The sequence below is a fragment of the Hemitrygon akajei genome, chromosome 21 (genome assembly GCF_048418815.1).
Source record: "Hemitrygon akajei chromosome 21, sHemAka1.3, whole genome shotgun sequence".
NCBI classification, from domain to species: domain Eukaryota; kingdom Metazoa; phylum Chordata; class Chondrichthyes; order Myliobatiformes; family Dasyatidae; genus Hemitrygon; species Hemitrygon akajei.
This window is the reverse complement of record NC_133144.1, coordinates 17,284,449-17,302,594: the sequence shown is the minus strand read 5'-3', so window position 1 is coordinate 17,302,594 and position 18,146 is coordinate 17,284,449. Positions and strand designations below refer to the sequence as shown.

Below are 18,146 nucleotides of genomic sequence, written 5' to 3'. Positions count from 1 at the left end.
CTCTGCTTGTGACATCAGGCCCAATAGACCAGTGTAATCATCCTGCAGCTCAAACCAAATGCGCCCTGCAGAAAATGCTTTTTGCAAAATTATAATGCCTTCCCACGTACTCTTGCCACCCTTTTTTCCTATTTATCCTGGAGCTTTTCTAAGACTGAGTAAGCAGTCCTCCACATTTATAAGACATTTTTTTCTGTGAATGACATTGCATCATATTTCCATCAAGGTGATTTTATGTTTCTAGTTTGTGTTTACATGTATGGGTCCAAAACCTTTGCTTTCCTCTTATCTTTCAGTTAGTTCCTTCCATCCCTAGTCTGAACTTTGAAACCTTTCTGCCACTTAATCCCCTTTCTTTACTTCTTCGAGGCCTGCATTGATCAGATGTTGCGTCTTAGCTGTTTAGATATGCAAGCCTTGGCAGTGCAATATGGATAGCGAACTGCTGCCCATTTAGCAAGCTCCCACCTTCCACTCACCTGATGAATCCAAAGGACCGACATAGTTTGGCACCAGCAGCATTGCTGAAGTTGCTGGTCAGCTTTCAACATTGAACTGCCTTAGGGACTCCAGCTCTGGATTTTCCCCTCAGGATTTACTCAAGTCTTTCCCATGAGTGGCTTTTGAAGACGTTTGAGATCAGAATTCTTCTTTTCCTAGATGAGGCACCAACCATGGCTGACGAGCCCTATCTGCCTGAAGCAACTGGTTTCAAGGAGCCAGTCCCTTCTCCTGTCAGTAGAAACAATTCCTCTAGGCTTAGTAGCTAAGCCACATGTAAAGGCCAGGAGGTGGACTTGGTTGTCTCAGGCTACTTGAGACATACACCATTGGGAGCAGTTAATTGGCAGTGCATGCTTGTCCCCATTACCACCTTCTACACTTAATTTAAACTTTGTCTTTAAACTTAATTTAAACCTTCTATTGTTTTCATGGGACTTCTATTTGAGACGTTAACTATGAACCAATGAATCGCACCATCACATCTGCCAGTGACTCACTCTCAAACTAAGGCTCTCAGTTCTTGCCACACAGCTCATTAGCACCCGGTCCCTCCATGTACACACCGTTGTCAGGACAAACTTTGACTTTCATTATAAATTCACCATCTTCAGCAACAAAACTGTGTTCTGAAATAAATACAATCTAAACAATAGGTTGCCTTTGTTATTTATTAAAAACCCATCAGTCAATTACAAGTCCATATATAACAGATCTATGACAGTGTGCAAGTGGCTTGTGATACCTGGTGTGACCAGTTCCATAAAGAAGACCCTGCAGACAAGTAGATTTCCAATAAACCTTTGTTTTCAGTGCTGGCATCCGCCTTCATTCTACTTCTCCTTCTCTTTCTGGTCCTTTTCCTTCTTCTCGCGTTCTGACTTTGCTTCTTCCTCCTCGTGTCGCTTAATCAATACCTCGACTTCCTTCTGCTTCAGCACCTTTATTCGTGTTTTCCCGTTTTCTCTGCTTAGCGTTGCAATTTCCACTGTACCACAGAGGGGAAGATGAAAAGCTCCAAAGATTACACAGTCTTAATGGGCCTTCAGCTAAGACAGAATTACTAACTACATATGTCCTTCTAAATTACAAAAACAGTCAACTGAATGTGAGTACTTCCACCCGGGGGGGGATGAATAAATACAAGTCAGAGAGGGCGACCATTGAAGAGATTCAATATAAAACTGACTAATTGAAAGTAGTTAGAATCTGAAAAGTAAGCATGTCTAACTAGACTGGAATTCATGCAATGAAAGGAATTAGATTTTAAATGCTCTTCATTATAACATGACAGATTCTGTCATCATCTATCTATTCTTTATGTAACATAGCTTGGTTTCAGGCTTCCTGTTGGCGGGGGGGGGGGCAGGTTGACATCAAGCCCCCAAGTGGCCCTGAATTCTGTTGAAATTCAGACAGCCTACAGGGGGTTAACTGGCTGCAATTATGGAATTGGGAGCACAGAACAGTTCTTTAGAACAGGCGAGGACCATCCAGCTATGGTGATTTGACTTAGCACATACCAGGAACACAGCGAACTACTTCCCATTGTCATAGTTTATATCAAACTTTGGAGGGATCAGCACAACATAAAGCAGCTTAACTTTTCATTATATTTGCTACTCAGACTTCTGTATCATGTTTGCAAACTGTGAACACCGCTTACCCTTTTCAGCCGAAAGTTTACTGACATCCATTGTCTTGTTCAACACTTTAATTGCCAAAGCAAGGGCTGATTCTAAAGTCATCTCTCCTTCTTTGAAGTCTTGTTTCAGCATAGAGACAGCAGCCTGCAATTTCAATTGGATCAAGTTAATAAAGTATTTATACAAAATGCTGGAGGAATTCAGCAGGCCAGGCGCATCTATGGAAAAGAGTACAGTCGATGTTAATCATTAATCCTGAATCATTGCAGGCAGGGTGGTAGATAGGGTAGTGGAATACTGTTCCAACAAGAAATGGAAAGTCAGGGATCTTCGTTTCCCTTATAACTTCATCTGTGGGAAGTGCTGAGCCTGATAGACCAGGTCAAAGAAATGAAGTTGCAGTTACATGTACTCAGGATCATCTGGGAAGCTCTCATAGATCAGACTTTTACAGAGGATGCTCACACTCAAGCTTCAGGCTTCAGATAAGATTGGTGACCATTAGGGGAGGCAATGCAGAATTCCCCCGTGGCCATCTCACCTCAGCAACAAGCATACCCCTATGGATTCTTCAGGGGATGACCAATCAGGGGACAGTAGTAGCAGTGGCACTGTGACCGGCATTGAGGCTCAGCAGGGGAGGGTGTTGTCAGGTAGAGCGAGACTCAGTACTGAGGGAGACAGACAGGAGATTCATTGGCTGCAGAAGAGGGGCCAGGATGGTATGTTGCCTCCCAGGTACCAGGGCAAAGGATTGCAGAAAATTCTCGAGGGGGAGAGCGAACGGTCAGAGGTGGTTATACGCATTCATAGTTACACATGGTTGTACAAACTTCACAGCAAAACAAAGAATGAGGTCCAGCAGAAAAAACATCCGGAGTTAAGTGAGAAATTAAACTGCAGGACTTTGAGAGTAGTGATCTCGGGATTACTCCTGGTCTCATGCGTTACTGAGTCTAGGAAGAGAAAGATTGGCCAGATGAATGTGTGGTTAAAGAGATGGCGCAGGCGGCAGGGATTCAGCTTCTTGGATCATTGGGATCTCTTTTAGGGTAGAGATGACCTGTACAAGAAGGATGGGTTATATTTGAACCAGAGGGTGATTAATATCCTGGTGGAGGAAAAACGTGCTTTTGCTACAAGGGTAGGTTTAACTAGATTGTCAAAAGGCTGGGATATTACAGCAAAGTTAGCAAGAAAACAAGTACGTACAGCATCCAAACAATGTAGCAATCAGGATAGCCAATTCTTCCCATTCTGATGTTTGGTCAGAAAACAACAGAACCTCTTGACCATGACTGCATGCTTTTATGCATTGAGTTGCTGTCGCATGACATGCATTAATAAGGTGGCCACTGAATGTATAGAGGAATGTACTTGGGAAGGAGCAGCACTCCTCTTAAGAGGACGAGGCAGGCCAAGTAACTGAAGAGGCAGGAAGTCGAGTTCCCAGTGGTATTACTTTTAAAATAGTTGTGCAAAAAGATAAAAACGGGTCCATAGACTGAATTCCTGAACTGCAACAGGGCCAACTTTGAGGGCATTAAGCAAGATCCACCTGGGGTCAATAGACGACTCTATTTAAATACAAAAGAAGAGCAAGTGTTTTTAAAAGGGTCATATCAGGAGTCCAGGGTGTCCCTGTCAGGAATATGAGGTTCAGGGAACCCTGGCTGTTGAGAGATACCGAGACTCTGATCAATGAAAAGAAAGTAGTACAAAGCGGTTTTGGACAGTTGGGTATAAATGAGTCCCTGAAGAAAATCTAAGAAAAATAAGAGCAGGCTTGAGAGGGGAATCAGGAGGGGAAAAAGAAGGCATGAAACAGATTTGTCAGGCAGGGTTAAAGGTAATCCCAAGAGGTTTTTTTGGTTAATAACAGCAAAAGGTGACTAGGGAGAGACTAGGTTCTCTTAAAGACAGTCACGATCATCTATGTGTGGCTGAGATTTTTAAAACGTCTATTTCTCTCTTGTGCTTACCAAGAAGAATGCCAAAGAAATGAAGGTTATAAGTACTGAGGACTTGGAAAATGTGTTTATTACAAGGAAGGAAATATCTGTAGTCTTGAAGCACAAGATGGGAAAATCCCCAAGGCCTGACCAGGTGCATCCCTAGACCTCATGGGAGGCAGGGAAGTAATTGCAGACGGCCTTGTAGAGACTTGTTTCATTGCTAGCCATTGGTGAAGTTCCAGAAGACTGGAGGGTGACTTAATGTTTACCATCATTCAGAGGATGGTGAGCCTGATTTCAGTTACAGGGAAGTTCATGGAGGGGATTCTTAGATAGTCAAGGCCTGATCAGGAATAGTCAGCATGGTTTTCTGCATGGGAGATCATGTCTGACAAATCTTTTGGAGTTTTTCCAAAGAAGTAACTGAGGTGATGGATGAAGGTAGGGTAGTGGATGTTGTCTATATGGTCTTTCGTAAAGCCTTCGGCAGGCTGAACTGGAAGACTGCATTGCATGGGATTCAGGGGGGATGGTGAGGTAGATTCAGAATTGGCAGAGGTTGGAGGTCGATTCTCCAGCTAGAGGCATATAGCTGGTAGGCCCAAGGGTCACTGCTGGTACATTTGTTATTCATTATTTATGTCAATGATTTGAATATGAATGTAGATGATATGATTAGCAAGTTTGCTGGTACTAAATTGGGGAGTATGTGGATAGTGAACAGGTTACAATGAATTGCAAAGATCTTGATCAGTTAGGGAGATGGGTTGAGGAATGGCAAATGGATTTCAACTTAGATTAAGAATGAGGTGATGTATTTTGGACTTCCAAACTGAGGTAGGATCTATACTGTGAATGGCAGAGCACTGCTGAGTACTGTCAAACAGGAACACCGGGGTGCACAAGTACATAGTTCGCTGAAAGCAGCTGCGTAAATAGACAGGATGGTGAAGAAAGCTTTTAGCATGCTGGCCTTCATCAGTCAGGGCACTGAGCTTGGCAGTAGGGACATTATGCTGCAGTTATACAAACTGTTGGTGAGTCTCTACTTGAATATTGTGTACAGTTTTGGTTGCCCTGTTATAGAAAAGACATTGCCAGACCAAAGAGCAAGCAGAGGAGATTTATGGATGTTGCCTGGACTAAAGGACCTCAGTTATAGGGAGAGGCTGACCATGTTTCATCTTTATTCGTTGCAGCACATGAGATGTGACGTCAAGTTTATAAAACTCAGGAGGGGTATTGATACGGTGGACAGTCATAGTTTTCTCCCCCATGGTTGGGAATCCCAACAAGAGGGAAGAGATTACTCAGAGCTGAGAGGTAACTTCTTTACAGCCAGGATAGTGAGTAACTGGACTGAGCTGCCAGAGAAAGTGGTTGAGGCAGGTACAATTGCAATATTTAAAAGGCCTAAGGAAGGTACATAGAGAGGAGGGGCTTGGAGGGTTATGGGCTGAATGTGGGTAACTGGGAGTAGCAGGAAGGATGGTCAACTTAGGCTAAAGGGCCTGTTTCTGTGCTGTCTTACTCTGAGTCTATAGCCCCTCATGTCTACTCCACCAAACACCATTGAGGCTCAGCTGTTACCTTCCTACATATTCACTGATTCCCTTAATACTGAGACCGGATGCCTTAAGGGACAGGAAATGATGACTGCCTGAATAGAAAGAGGAGGGGAGGGGGGTACAACAGAGGAACTGAGTGTTCTCAAGAGCCCTGCAGAAGATGAATGATGCAGAACTCCAAAAGCACCTGCAGTGATTGAAACAGATGACAATTATAAAATTGTAAACATTGGAACCAACCTCACTAAAATACAAACCAACATGTCAGTGCATTTCTTTGCAGAAATTCTGCAGCTTTAGTCAAGATACTCACAGCACTGTTATTTCCAATGCACGTGGCTTTCCATCCTCCGTAGTTTCCGCTGGGGTCACTCTGATACAGCTGGTAGCCATAGTGCTTATCCCATCCCATATAGAGCAGCGAGACACCGAAAGGTCGTTTCCCTGTCAGTAACAGATATGGATCAGTAGGTGTCCAACAGGCACAGGGAGAGGGACAGGGCTCACACAACTTAGACCTTGTTTTAAGCTTCTCAAAATGATGTATTATCAAATTAATGTCAGTTCTGAGAGCAATCCACCAAACCCAGGAATTGCGCTGGGAACTGGCAGTACAGGGAGACACACTGGAGGGCAGAATTGAACCCAGCTCACCAGAGCTGCAGTGGCACATACAACTTTAAGAGGAGCTAGATTTCTGCAACATCACAAATGGGAACCCACTGAATGATTTTTAAAAATGCTGACTGAGGAAGAAGTATTATCCAGGATTACTGTCAACTGTGCTTTAGATAAAACCAAAAAATCCAGTCTGATTAGAAAGATGGTGCCACACCTAACATCTTAAAACTCTAGGGAGGTAACATCACAGATCATGACTCCCCAAACACTTTCATTTTACACAACCAACAGATCACCTTGTAGCCTTTTGTGTCCACGCTGGTTTAAACTCAAGTGAGACCTTGCACAAAATAATCTGGGACATAATGTCATTGATAAAGTGACCCCCCCCCCCCCTCCTCCCAAACAGCCCTTCAATTGCACACAAGAGTTTTACTGTGGCCACACCACAATAAAGGACAAGGGGTACCAGTCTTTCCAGCCACATTTATCAGCTACAGAAAGAAAGGATGCTCTTTGGAAATTTTTGTGCAGTTTTAACTAATGCGTAAATGGCTTAAACATCTTTGAGAATTGGCCAGAGAACTATATCACTGTACTCTACCGATAAAGATGACACTTTCACTGTTGTTGTAGTGTGGATAAACTATTAAACTGTAACAAGAGGTATGTGCAGGGTGAAGTCCAGAAACATTTCTCTGTTCAGAGGTAACGAACCAGCAAGAATCTCTCAGACTAGAGATCAAACAAAAATATAACCATCCACTTTAACAGTGTTGTTAAACCAGTTAGATAACTAAGGCTTATCATTGACAATAAGAATTAGAGCAGTTGTGATAAACTTATTAACAGAGGAAATTCTAGTGGCTGGCTTGCTGTTCATCATCATCTCATATTAAAACTACCAAGCTTTTTTTTCCAGAGCACTAGAATTAGAAAACAGAAGTTAATAAAGTGACACATGATATGCAAGAGAGACACTGACAGTATGGACACAAAGCATAACGGTTTATAATGCTAGTAATCTGTGTTCAATTCCCTCTGATGGTACTGTATGTTCTTAAAGATTTCATTTCAAAGATGCACAGTTAGGGTTAGTGAGTTAGTGGCTGCCCAACACAATCCTTGTTGAATCGATTTGATGCAAACAACCCATTTCACTGTACGTTTTGATGTACATGTGAGAAATAAAGCCAATCTCTTTTAAAAACTGACTTGCTCTGGGAGGGAGCCAGTATAGGGAAGGAGGACTAAATTCTGTGTTGTGGTAGGTTTGTACAAAACCTTGGTTATATCATACAGAGGGAAAGTTGACTATGAAGGGGCTTTGGAGAGGAAGCAGAGGAGATTTAAGGATGATACCAGAAAATCAATGGTTTGAATATTAGTAGAGCAAATGTTTATTTTTCCTTGAGAGACAAAAATTGAGGAGTAACCTAAAAAAGTCTTTAAAATTATGGATAAAATAGATGCAGAGAGAATATTTCCATGTGGAGAGAACATAATCAGGAGTTATGAAGATATTCAGCAAGAAAGCCAACAAGGAGCTTAGGAAGTGCACCGTTACCTAGAGTGGTGAGATCATGGAACACCCCATCACAAGACAGGTCGAAGCAAATTGTAAAGGCATACTTAGCAGGAGATTGTTCACCATGGAAGAAGAGAATTGAGGGATAGATTTAAATGAGAATAAACATGAGGAAGCTTGAGATTACCAAAGGTGCACAGACTAATTGAGGCAAATGACCCACTTATCTGGCAATGACATTAAATAATCCTATGGATACATTTGTGTAAAAGGCATACAAATACAATTAGACCAAATCCTCAATATGAAATAGAACAGAGTCCAAACTGGTCTGGTAAAGCAAGCTGTTGGGTACTTCTGATGTTTGACAGATGCACGCTATGTTAAGGCATCCTGATTAGTTTAATCTTTAATTAACCGGTAATTAATTTCTATCACTGATAAACAAAACAGTACTATTAATAACTGTTCATTTGAAATCAAGCAATGCTTTCCACTAAGGTTATAAAATGTTAAGGAACCAAGTTATGCAGTTAAAGCAAAATATTTCTGAAACTGAGATTCATTTGTGATTTAGTGATACAGAAAATAGCATTACCACTTGACCATTAATCTTAAATACACTTCCCTTGGACTTACCTCCAAACTGTGTGTAGGCCTGCTTGATATCGCAGAGCGTAGTGACCAACTGCTCACAAGGGATGGGCTCTTGATACTGAAGGAGATACCTGAGAACATAAGGCAGCGTTATTGTACCCTAGATCCAAAAGAAAAATGCCACGCAGCTGTTATTTTTCCATGAACCATTAGATGTTCTGTAAAATTTTGGGGATATAAAGAGGAAGATACTTGCACTGAGGTGACACAATGAAACCATGTGAGCTGCTGTACATTCCTGAGACCCAAAAAACAATGCAAGTCAATTTGACAGACTGGTCCCTCCAGGTTGTACATGGGCTGTTGACTTGGAGCTGTGCTATTTATGCCTTTCTTGCTGGCTTTAGGATGTTGTAATTGTGGGCAAAACTGGCATTTTCAGATTTACTGATCACATGTACATTGAAACACAGGGTGAAATCCTATTTCAAGGATGTGCTGGAGGGTTAGCCCGCAAGTGATCGGTACAAAAAGGCCGGATGCACTTGAATCCGAGGGGGACAAAATTCCTGGCAGGGAGGTTTGCTAAAGCTATTGCTGGGGGATGGGAACTGAACTGAAGAGACGGAGGAAGGGGCAGTTGGCTCACATATAGAGAAAGCTAGGAGACAGTGTGAGAGGGAGGATAGGCAGGTGATAGAGAAGAGATGCGCTCAGATCAATGGTTTGAGGTGTGTCTATTTTAATGCAAGAAGCACCATGAACAAAGCAGATGAGTTTAGAGCACCCATCAGTACTTGGAGCTGTGATGTTGTGACCATTACAGAGATTTGGATGGCTCAGGGGCAGGAATAGTTACTTAAGAGTGCCAGGCTATAAATGTTTCAGAAAGGACAGGGTGGGAGGCAAAAGAAGTGGGGGTGTGGCACTGCTGATCAGAGATAGTGTCACGGCAGCAGAAAAGGAGAAAGTCATGGAGGAATTGTCTACTGAGTCTCTGTGAGTGGAAGTTAGAAACAGGAAGGGGTCAATAACCACCCAATAGCAACAAGGATATTGAGGAGCAGACAGGGAGACAGATTCTGGAATGGTGTAATAATAACAGGGTTGTCGTGGCAGGAGATTTTAATTTCCCAAATATTGATTGGCATCTCCCTAGAGTGAGGGGTTTAGAAGGGGTGGAGTTTGTTATGTGTGTTCAGGAAGGTTTCCTGACACAATATGTAGATAAGCCTACAAGAGGAGAGGCTGTATTTGATCTGGTATTGGGAAATGAACCTGGTCAGGTGTCAGATCTCTCTGTGGGAGAGCATTTTGGAGATAATGATCATAATTCTATCTCCTTTACCATAGCACTGGAGAGGGATAGGAACAGACAAGTTAGGGAAGTGTTTAATTGGAGGGGAAATATGAAGCTATCAGGCAGAAACTTGGAAGCATACATTGGGAACAGATGTTTTCAGGGAAATGTACGGCAGAAATGAGGCAAATGTACAGGGGGCAGTTGAGTGGTGTTCTGCATAGGTACGTTCCATTGAGACAGGGAAAGGACGGTAGGGTACAGGAACCGTGGTGTACAAAGGCTGTTGAAAATCTAGGCAAGAAGAAGATCTTATGAAAGGTTTAAAAAACCAGGTAATGATAGAGATCTAGAAGATTTTAAGGCTAGCAGGAAGGAGCTCAAGAAAGGAATTAGGAGAGCCAGAAAGGGCCATGAGAAGGCCTTGGCGGACAGGATTAAGGAAAACCCCAAGGCATTCTACAAGTATGTGAAGAGCAAGAGGATAAGACATCAGAGAACAGGACCAATCAAGTGTGACAATGGAAAAGTGTGTATGGAACTGGAGGAGATAGCTGAGGTACTTAATGAATACTTTGCTTCAGTATTTACTACGGAAAAGGATCTTGGTGATTGTAGGGATGACTTACAGCAGATTGAAAAGCTTCAGCATATAGATATTAACAAAGAGGATGTGCTGGAGCTTTTGGAAAGCATCAAGTTGGATAAGTCTCTGGAACCGGATGAGATATACCCCAAGCTACTGTGGGAGGCAAGAGAGGAGATTGCTGAGCCTCTGGCAATGATCTTTGCATCATCAATGGGGACGGGGGAGGTTCCAGAGGATTGAAGATGTTGTTCCCTTATTCAAGAAAGGGAGTAGAGATAGCCCAGGAAATGATACACCAGTGAGTCTTACTTCAGTGGTTGGTAAGTTGATGGAGAAGATCCTGAGAGGCAGGATTTATGAACATTTGGAGAGGCATAATATGATTAGGAATAGTCAGCATAGCTTTGTCAAAGGAAGGTTGTGCCTTACCAGCCTGACTGAATTTTTTGAGGATGTGACTAAACACGTTGATGAAGGTAGAGCAGTAGATGTAGTGTATATGGATTTCAACAAGACATTTGATAAGGTACCGCATGCAAGACTTATTGAGAGAGTAAGGAGGCATGGGATCCAAGGGGACCTTGCTTTGTAAGTCCAGAATTGGCTTGTCTACAGATGGCAAAGAGTGGTTGTAGATGGGTCATATTCTGCGTGGAGGTCAGTGACTAGTGGTGTGCCTCAGGGATCTGTTCTGGGATCTCCCCCCCCCCCCCCCCGCCCCTCCATGATGACCTGGATGAGGAAGTGGAGGTATGGGTTAGTAAACATGCTGATGACACAAAGGTTGGAGGTGTTGTGGATAGTGTGGAGGGCTGTCAGAGGTTACAGCGGGACGCTGATAGGATGCAAAAATAGGCTGAGCAGTGGCAGATGGAGTTCAACCCAGGTAAGTGTGAGGTGGTTCACTTTGGTAGGTCAAACACGATGGCAGGATATAGTATTAATGGTAAGACTCTTGGCAGTGTGGAGGGTCAGAGGGATCTTGGGGTCTGAGTCCATAGGACACTCAAAGCTGCTGTGCAGGTTGACTCTGTGGTTAAGGTGGAATGCAGTGCATTGGCCTTCATCAACCATGGGATTGGTACAGAGAAGATGTCAGGGTTAAGTTGGTTTTTTTTCCCCACAGAGAGTGGTGAGTGCGTGGAATAGGCTGTGAGTTTGGGAGTCCAGGGCCAGAGACTGGAGATTGGATATCCATTGTCTGCGAGTCCGATAGTCTGGAGGCCTGAAGGTGACTTGACCTGGGAGTTGGCGGCCTGGTGTGTGTGTGTATGTTGTTTTGCTGCTGTTGTCTTGATTTGTTCTGTTGTTACTGCTGCTGTTTTGTTCTGTGTTCTGTTGAACATGTGATAATGCTCTGTTGGTGCTGGAAATGTGTGGCAATACTTAGAAACATAGAAAACCTGCAGCACAATACAGGCCCTTCGGCACATGATGCTGTGCTGAAAATGTATTTACTTTAGAAATTACCTGGGGTTACCGATAGCCCTCCACTATTCTAAACTCCACATACTTACCCAGAAGTCTCTTAAAAGACCCTATCGTATCCACCTCCTCCACTGTCGCCGGCAGCCCATTCCACACACTCATCATTCTCTGCGTAAAAAACTTACCCCTGACATCTCCTCTGTACCTAATTCCAAGCACCTTAAAACTGTGCCCCCTCATGTTAGTCATTTCAGCCCTGGGAAGAAGCCTCTGACTATCCGCATGATCACCTTATACACCTCTATCAGGTCACCTCTCACCCTCCTTCACTCCAAGGAGAAAAGGCTGAGTTCACTCAACCTAATCTCATAAGGCATGCCCCCCAATCCAGGCAACATCCTTGTAAATCTCCTCTGCGAAATTTACAGAGGATGTTGAGAATGTTGTCATTAGTATAAACAGCAACCACGGTAATTTGCCCTCACCCACCCCCATGGTTCAGGTTTAATTCAGTACCCTGGCAGACTAGAGTCCACAAGAGGGCTGTCAACATTCCTTCTGATATTGCATGATTCAATCGCGGCTCCTCTTTAAGTGCCGTCATTTTATACTACTTGTCAACAAAATCCCCAGGGCCAACAATCCTTACACAGAAAAATATAAATATCCGATAGAAAAGAAGAGATTCCAGATGACTGGAGTGAGTCCTCTTGACATGATTTGCAGAGGATGGTACTAATGGGCAGCCAGGCACCACAGATGCTACAGCCTGTTAGGAACAGTTATATAACCACTATAGATGAAATTGGAATATGACGATAAGTCTATTAGAGGGTAGACTGCACAATTCAATTGTCACTTAACAAATCATCTTACCTCTGGGCAATCAGTCGCAGCTCATTCGTAAGAACATTGGCATCAGATGTTATTCCTGCAACGCTACAGGCCATGTCACTGCAAAGCAGATTTTATGTGAAGCTTAGTATTAACTTAACAGCAATCAGGAACAAAAATTGATAAAAGTGATAGATTTACTCTCAGTTGACCCATTTTCTTAAAACAAGCTCTATCTGGACAACCAGACAAGAAGATTTTCTGTATATTTGCAGTATTGTATAAACTACCAGCTTGCTCATCACTGCTTAAATGGATTGCGAGCTCTAATTTCATGTGTCTCTTTTCTGTGTTACCAACCATGTTACTACCTTGTCATGTCAAGCAGCTCCACCATCACTCCTCACTACCTTGGTAAAGCAGCTAGCATTATCAAAGGCTCCTCCCACCTCAGACATTCTTTCTTCTCTTCCATTCTGGCAGGCAGAAGACACACACCACCACACTCAAGAACAGCTTCTATCCCACTGTTATAAAAACTCTTAACTGGACTTCTCATACATTAAAGATGAACCCTTGACCTCACAAATTATCGTGCACATTATTGTCTACCTGTGCTGCACTTTCTCTGTAACAGTAAAACTATGTTCTGTGCTCTGTTTTCACTTTTCTCTTGTACTACCTCAAAAACTTCTGTTTTGAGATTATTTGTATGGTTGGTTTGCAGAACTAAGCTTTTTTTGACTGTATCTCAGGATGTGTGGCCAATACCAAAAGAATACAGACGGAACTAGTGGAAATTAGGGTAACACAGCTCATCTAAGGACAAGCAGATTTGTTAAGACACCTGCGTTTACACGTACTCATTCAGTTTGTATATCTTCTCGGAGAAAAAAACTTCATCTAGTAGCTTGTGTATGTTGCGCCTCTCTGCAGCTAAGAGAACACCGTCATTTGCCAAAATCCCCAGGCACGTTCCAGCGTGACCAATGGCTTCCATTGCATATTCCACCTGATAGAGTCGTCCTATTGTTTAATTAAAGGAAAAGTTTACATGTGAACGAGTTGCCGCACAATGTATTAATCAGTCAGACCCTTCATTTTGTACAAGAATTCACTCAGATAACTCACCTTCAGGTGAAAATATGGTTGTCCGTGAATCATATCGTCGAGACTGCAGAGGCAAACAAAATAACTACCGTTATATATTCCGCTTATGAATCCTTTTATCATGGCATTAAGACTCTCTCTCCCCTCCAATCATTTTCTCCCCACTGAGGTTTCGATAGCACCGGTGTTTTGGGTGCTTACCTCCCCTCAGGTTGCATCCAGTGGAGATTACAACAACCCTTCCCATATTGTCCCACAACAAAGGACATTTCCAATGTTATCAGTCTGTTGGAGATGTTCAAAACGGCAGGGTACTCGTGGGCTCACTGCGTGGGCACTGTAACTGTAAATCCTACCAGCATAAATTGCCATTACAGTCACCTGCTACATTTCACTAGCAATTTTCCCCAAGTTTTAGTTCATCTTGCACTGCAGCTAGCTTGCAAATGGTAAATATTTTCTGTGGTTAACCCTCAGTCACTCACCATTTTGTCTTTAAACGTTCAAAAAGCTAGGATTTAAAAAAAGGAAAATCAGTTAATATATGCAACAACCTTCAGTAACAAATATATGATGACCTGTACAAATATCCTCTTAAAACCTCGAGGAACAGATTCTGTCGTGCGTTATGTTTCAATTGTGAGGGTGGGGGGGGGGGATTTTCTGCAATGTGCTTACCAATGGCTCCCATGTACAATGGAGGAGCTGCTTACACTTTAGACCTCCTCTAATCAACGTGAAGTTCAGCATTCGATACAAACCTTCAGGAGGTGGTAAAGCGTGACCTGCCTCATTGATAAATATTACATTACAATGTAGAAGAAACCTGTGCCTGTCTTCTGTCTATATTCAGAATCACGTTTATATTGCAGGTGAATTCACCCTGGCTTCAAAATGGATTTCTTAAACTTGTTTTGCTCCATCTCATTTAAATGAGTATCATGGCAGTATTATCCTCCCAAGGTAAAGTGAATTGATAATCTAATTGGGGTTGAGGAGGGAAAAAAAGGATCAGCTATGACTGAATGGCAGAGCAGACTCGATGGACCAGAAGGCCTAATTCTGCTCCTACGTTTAATGTGATATGGTTTTATGTCGTATTCCTCTGAACAGAGGACAAAATTCACTTTGTCCATAAAAATCTCCAATGCAAGAAATGACTCATGGTCATGTGACCTGAGAGACTTATGGATGAATGCCACCCCCTCATCCCCCAATCTGATTCACGGAGCCTTAAACGTCAATTCTCTTTCCTGAGAGGCTGAATGTTTCCAGCACACTTGTTTTTATTTCAGACTGCGTGAGTCTGTTCTTTGTACAGCACCTTGAGATGATCACTGTAATACTCACTAGCAACATGTGCCGCCAAAGCATCTAAAAACTTTAAAAGTACAGGTGTTGCATTGCCAGGACATAACACAATGAATAGTAAAGACAAAGCTTTGAGCACCTCTTTCAATACTTATCACCTGCATATCCTCCACAATCAATGACTCTTATTCTTGACGCTCACACTATTTATAACCAGCTGATACCCATATCTAAGTACAAGTTAGACCAAGACTTATAATGACAAAGGTTCCAATGAAACGAGAAAATGTTGAGATTTTCTGATATGTAATTAGAAGATAAGTCCTCATAAAAACATTATTAAAAGAGATATGAATGGATTACTGGAGCCACTTCCATTGATCCCTCAAAGTCACCATGCAATTTGATAGCAAACAAGAGAAAATCTGTAGATGCCGGAAATCCAAGCAACACACACAAAATGCTGTTGGAACTCAGCAGGCCTGGCAGCATCCATGGAAGAGCAAATAGTCAATGTTTCAGGCTGAGACCTTTCATCAGGACTAGAGAAAAAAGATGAGAAGTCAGAGTAAGAAGGTGGGGGAGGAGAGGAAGAAATACAAGGTAGTAGGTGATAGGAGAAACCAGAAGAGGGGGAAGGGTGAAGTAAAGAGCTTGGAAATTAATTGGTGAAAGAGATAAAGGGCTGGAGAAGGGGGAATCTGATAGAAGAGGACAGAAGACCAGGGAGAAAGGGAAGGGGGAGGAGCACCAAAGGGAGCTGATGAGCAGGTAAGGAGATATGGTGAGAGGAAATGGGAATTAGGAATGCTGGTGGGGTCATACTGGAAGTTCAAGAAATCTACGGTCATGCCATCAGTTTGGAGGCTACCCAGATGGAATATAAGGTGTTGCACCTCCAGCTTGAGTGGGACCTCAGTGCGTCAGTAGAAGAGGCCACGGCCATGGAATGGGAAATGGAATTGAAATGGGTGGCCACTGGGAGATCCTGCTTCTTCTGGCAGACGGAGCGTAGGTGCTCGGCGAAGTGGTTTCCTAATTTACATCAGATGTTCCTGATATACAGGAAGCCACACTGGGAGCACCAAACACAGTATATGTATGACACCAACAGACTCACAAATGAAGTGTCTCCACACCTGCAAGGCCTATTTGAGGCTCTGAATGGCAGTGAGAGAGCAGATGTAGCACTTATTCCACTTGCAAGGCTAAGTGCCAGGAGGAAGATCAGTGGGGAGGGATGAATGGACAAGGGAATTGCGCAGGGAGCGATCCCCGCAGAGAGTGGGTGGATGGGGGGAGAAAAAGATGTGCTTGGTGGTTGGATCCTGTTGGAGATGGTGGAAGTTACGGAGAATTATGTGCGGACACGGAGGCAGTAGGGGTGGTAGGTGAGGATAAGAGGAAGGGTGGCAGGAGGATGGGGCAACAGCAGATGTGTGTGAAATGTAAGAGATGAGGGTGAGGGCAACATTAATAGGTTGGAAAGAGGTAAAGTCCAGCAATTTGATAGGGTTGTTACAAGATGCATGCTGTGTTAGACTTCATTAGTTGGAGGGCTGAGCTCTAGATCTGTAGGGTAAATTTAAGAGTTCTATAAAGCCCTGGTTAGACCACCCTTGGAATATTGTGTTCAGTTCTGGCCACCGTATCATAGGAAGGACGTGGAGGCTTTAGAGAGAGCACAGAGATTTATCAGGATGCTACTGGGATTAGAGAACATGTCTTATGAGGAAAGGTTGAGTGAGCGAGGGTTTTCTCTTTGGAGAGAAGGCTGGTAAAGGTGACAAGATAATTTCAGTATAGATCAAATGGATAGTCAAAAACTTTTTCCCAGAGCTGAAATAGCTAATACAAGGGGACGTAATTTTGAGATGATTACAGGAAAGGGGGTAACTTTTTCTACAGAGAGTGGTGAGTGTGTGGAACGCCTTGCCAGGGCGCTGGTAAATGCAGATATATTAAGGGCATTTAAAAAACTCTTAGCTAAGGAAGGTGATGATAGAAAAATGGAGGTGTATGTAGGAGGGAAGAATTAGATTAATCTTAGACTGGTTAACAGATCACAACATTGTGGACTTAAAGGCCTGTAATGTGCTGTAATGCTCTGTTTATTCAGACCTCAGAAGGGTGGCATATCTCCACCACCTGCAGTGCTGGTATGCTGGGGTCCCACAACCCCATCATAGAAAACTAGTGATACCTTAGCATCGCTAAAAAGATCATTTCAAAAAGACCCTCAGCTCATTTGTCAGGGGGGGGGGGATCTTGCTGCGCACAATAGTGAGAGCTTTTCCTGGATCACAGTGGCGATTAAACTTTAAGCAAAAGGAGTGAGAACAAGTGGGAGGGGGAGAGAGGGAGGAAGGGAGGGGGGGGAGAGGAAGGGAGGGGGGAGAGAGGGAGGAAGGGAGGGGGGATAGAGAGGAGCGGAGGACACTGCTTGATACAACCCCGACCCGCTCCCTTCCCTGGCGGGACCGGCCACCGGCTCCACAGCTGAAACCGAAACTGAAACCGACCCGGGATGACTGGAGGATTTTTCGGTAGCGGCTCCCGGCTCTGGTTGCCCGGGTTGACGGTTCCTTCAGGCCCGGGACTGGATGGATGTCCTCCCCACCTCCACCCCTGATCCTCCTCTCTCCCCGGGATGAAGCAGCAACTTTCGGGACGCCCCGCGGACTGGGCCGCGCGACTCCAACCCCGGGCCGGCGGGGAGTCTCCGGCCAGTTCCGAACATCGCGAGGCTGGACGTGGAAGGTCCCCGACCCAGGTCCCAAACCCCAGGGCCAGAACCCGAGACCCTCGGACACAGCGGCCGCTCCCTCACCTGCACCCAACCGCCGTCCCGACCTCCTCTGCGGCGCGAACGACGAGACGCTGCGGCGCGTCAAGAGCGGCGCTGCCGCCGGACTCCGCCACACCGCCGCCTGGCGCCCGGGAGGACCCCCGACCTGAGGCGAAGCTGCCTGCCTGCCGGGTTTCTGCGCACCTTGCTGATGCCAACGGGGGAAGGCGCTTTTCCCCTCACCTGTGATTAGAAATGTATTCAGATTGTATCAGTGATTTCGGCATTATTGGTAGAAATGGGAGAAGTTTGCCCAGGATCAGGCCCTTTGGCTCACAATGTTGTGCGGAATCAGCTAAAAGGTATATCA

General features: G+C 44.0%; 1 protein-coding gene across 1 annotated transcript; it reads right to left on the bottom strand.

Annotated features, from left to right (window-relative positions):
- Positions 1 to 1,158: 1,158 nt before the first annotated feature.
- Positions 1,159 to 17,892, bottom strand: psma4 (proteasome 20S subunit alpha 4). The gene is made up of 9 exons (XM_073024903.1): positions 17,819 to 17,892; positions 14,163 to 14,188; positions 13,699 to 13,741; positions 13,431 to 13,593; positions 12,610 to 12,687; positions 8,459 to 8,547; positions 5,984 to 6,114; positions 2,168 to 2,291; positions 1,159 to 1,489 (listed from the first exon to the last, which is right to left on the bottom strand). The coding sequence occupies exons 2-9, from the start codon at positions 14,163 to 14,165 to the stop codon at positions 1,335 to 1,337; spliced, it is 786 nt and encodes a 261-aa protein (XP_072881004.1). The 5' UTR covers positions 14,166 to 14,188; positions 17,819 to 17,892; the 3' UTR covers positions 1,159 to 1,334.
- Positions 17,893 to 18,146: the final 254 nt, after the last annotated feature.

What these genes read in the sequence shown, in the direction of transcription:
- psma4 (XM_073024903.1), bottom strand. An exon ending in AAGATATACAAACTGAATGA is followed by an intron (nt 12,688 to 13,430) that starts GTACGTGTAAAC and finishes TCTGCTTTGCAG; the next exon opens with TGACATGGCCTGTAGCGTTG. An exon ending in GCATTGGAAATAACAGTGCT is followed by an intron (nt 2,292 to 5,983) that starts GTGAGTATCTTG and finishes TTGAAATTGCAG; the next exon opens with GCTGCTGTCTCTATGCTGAA.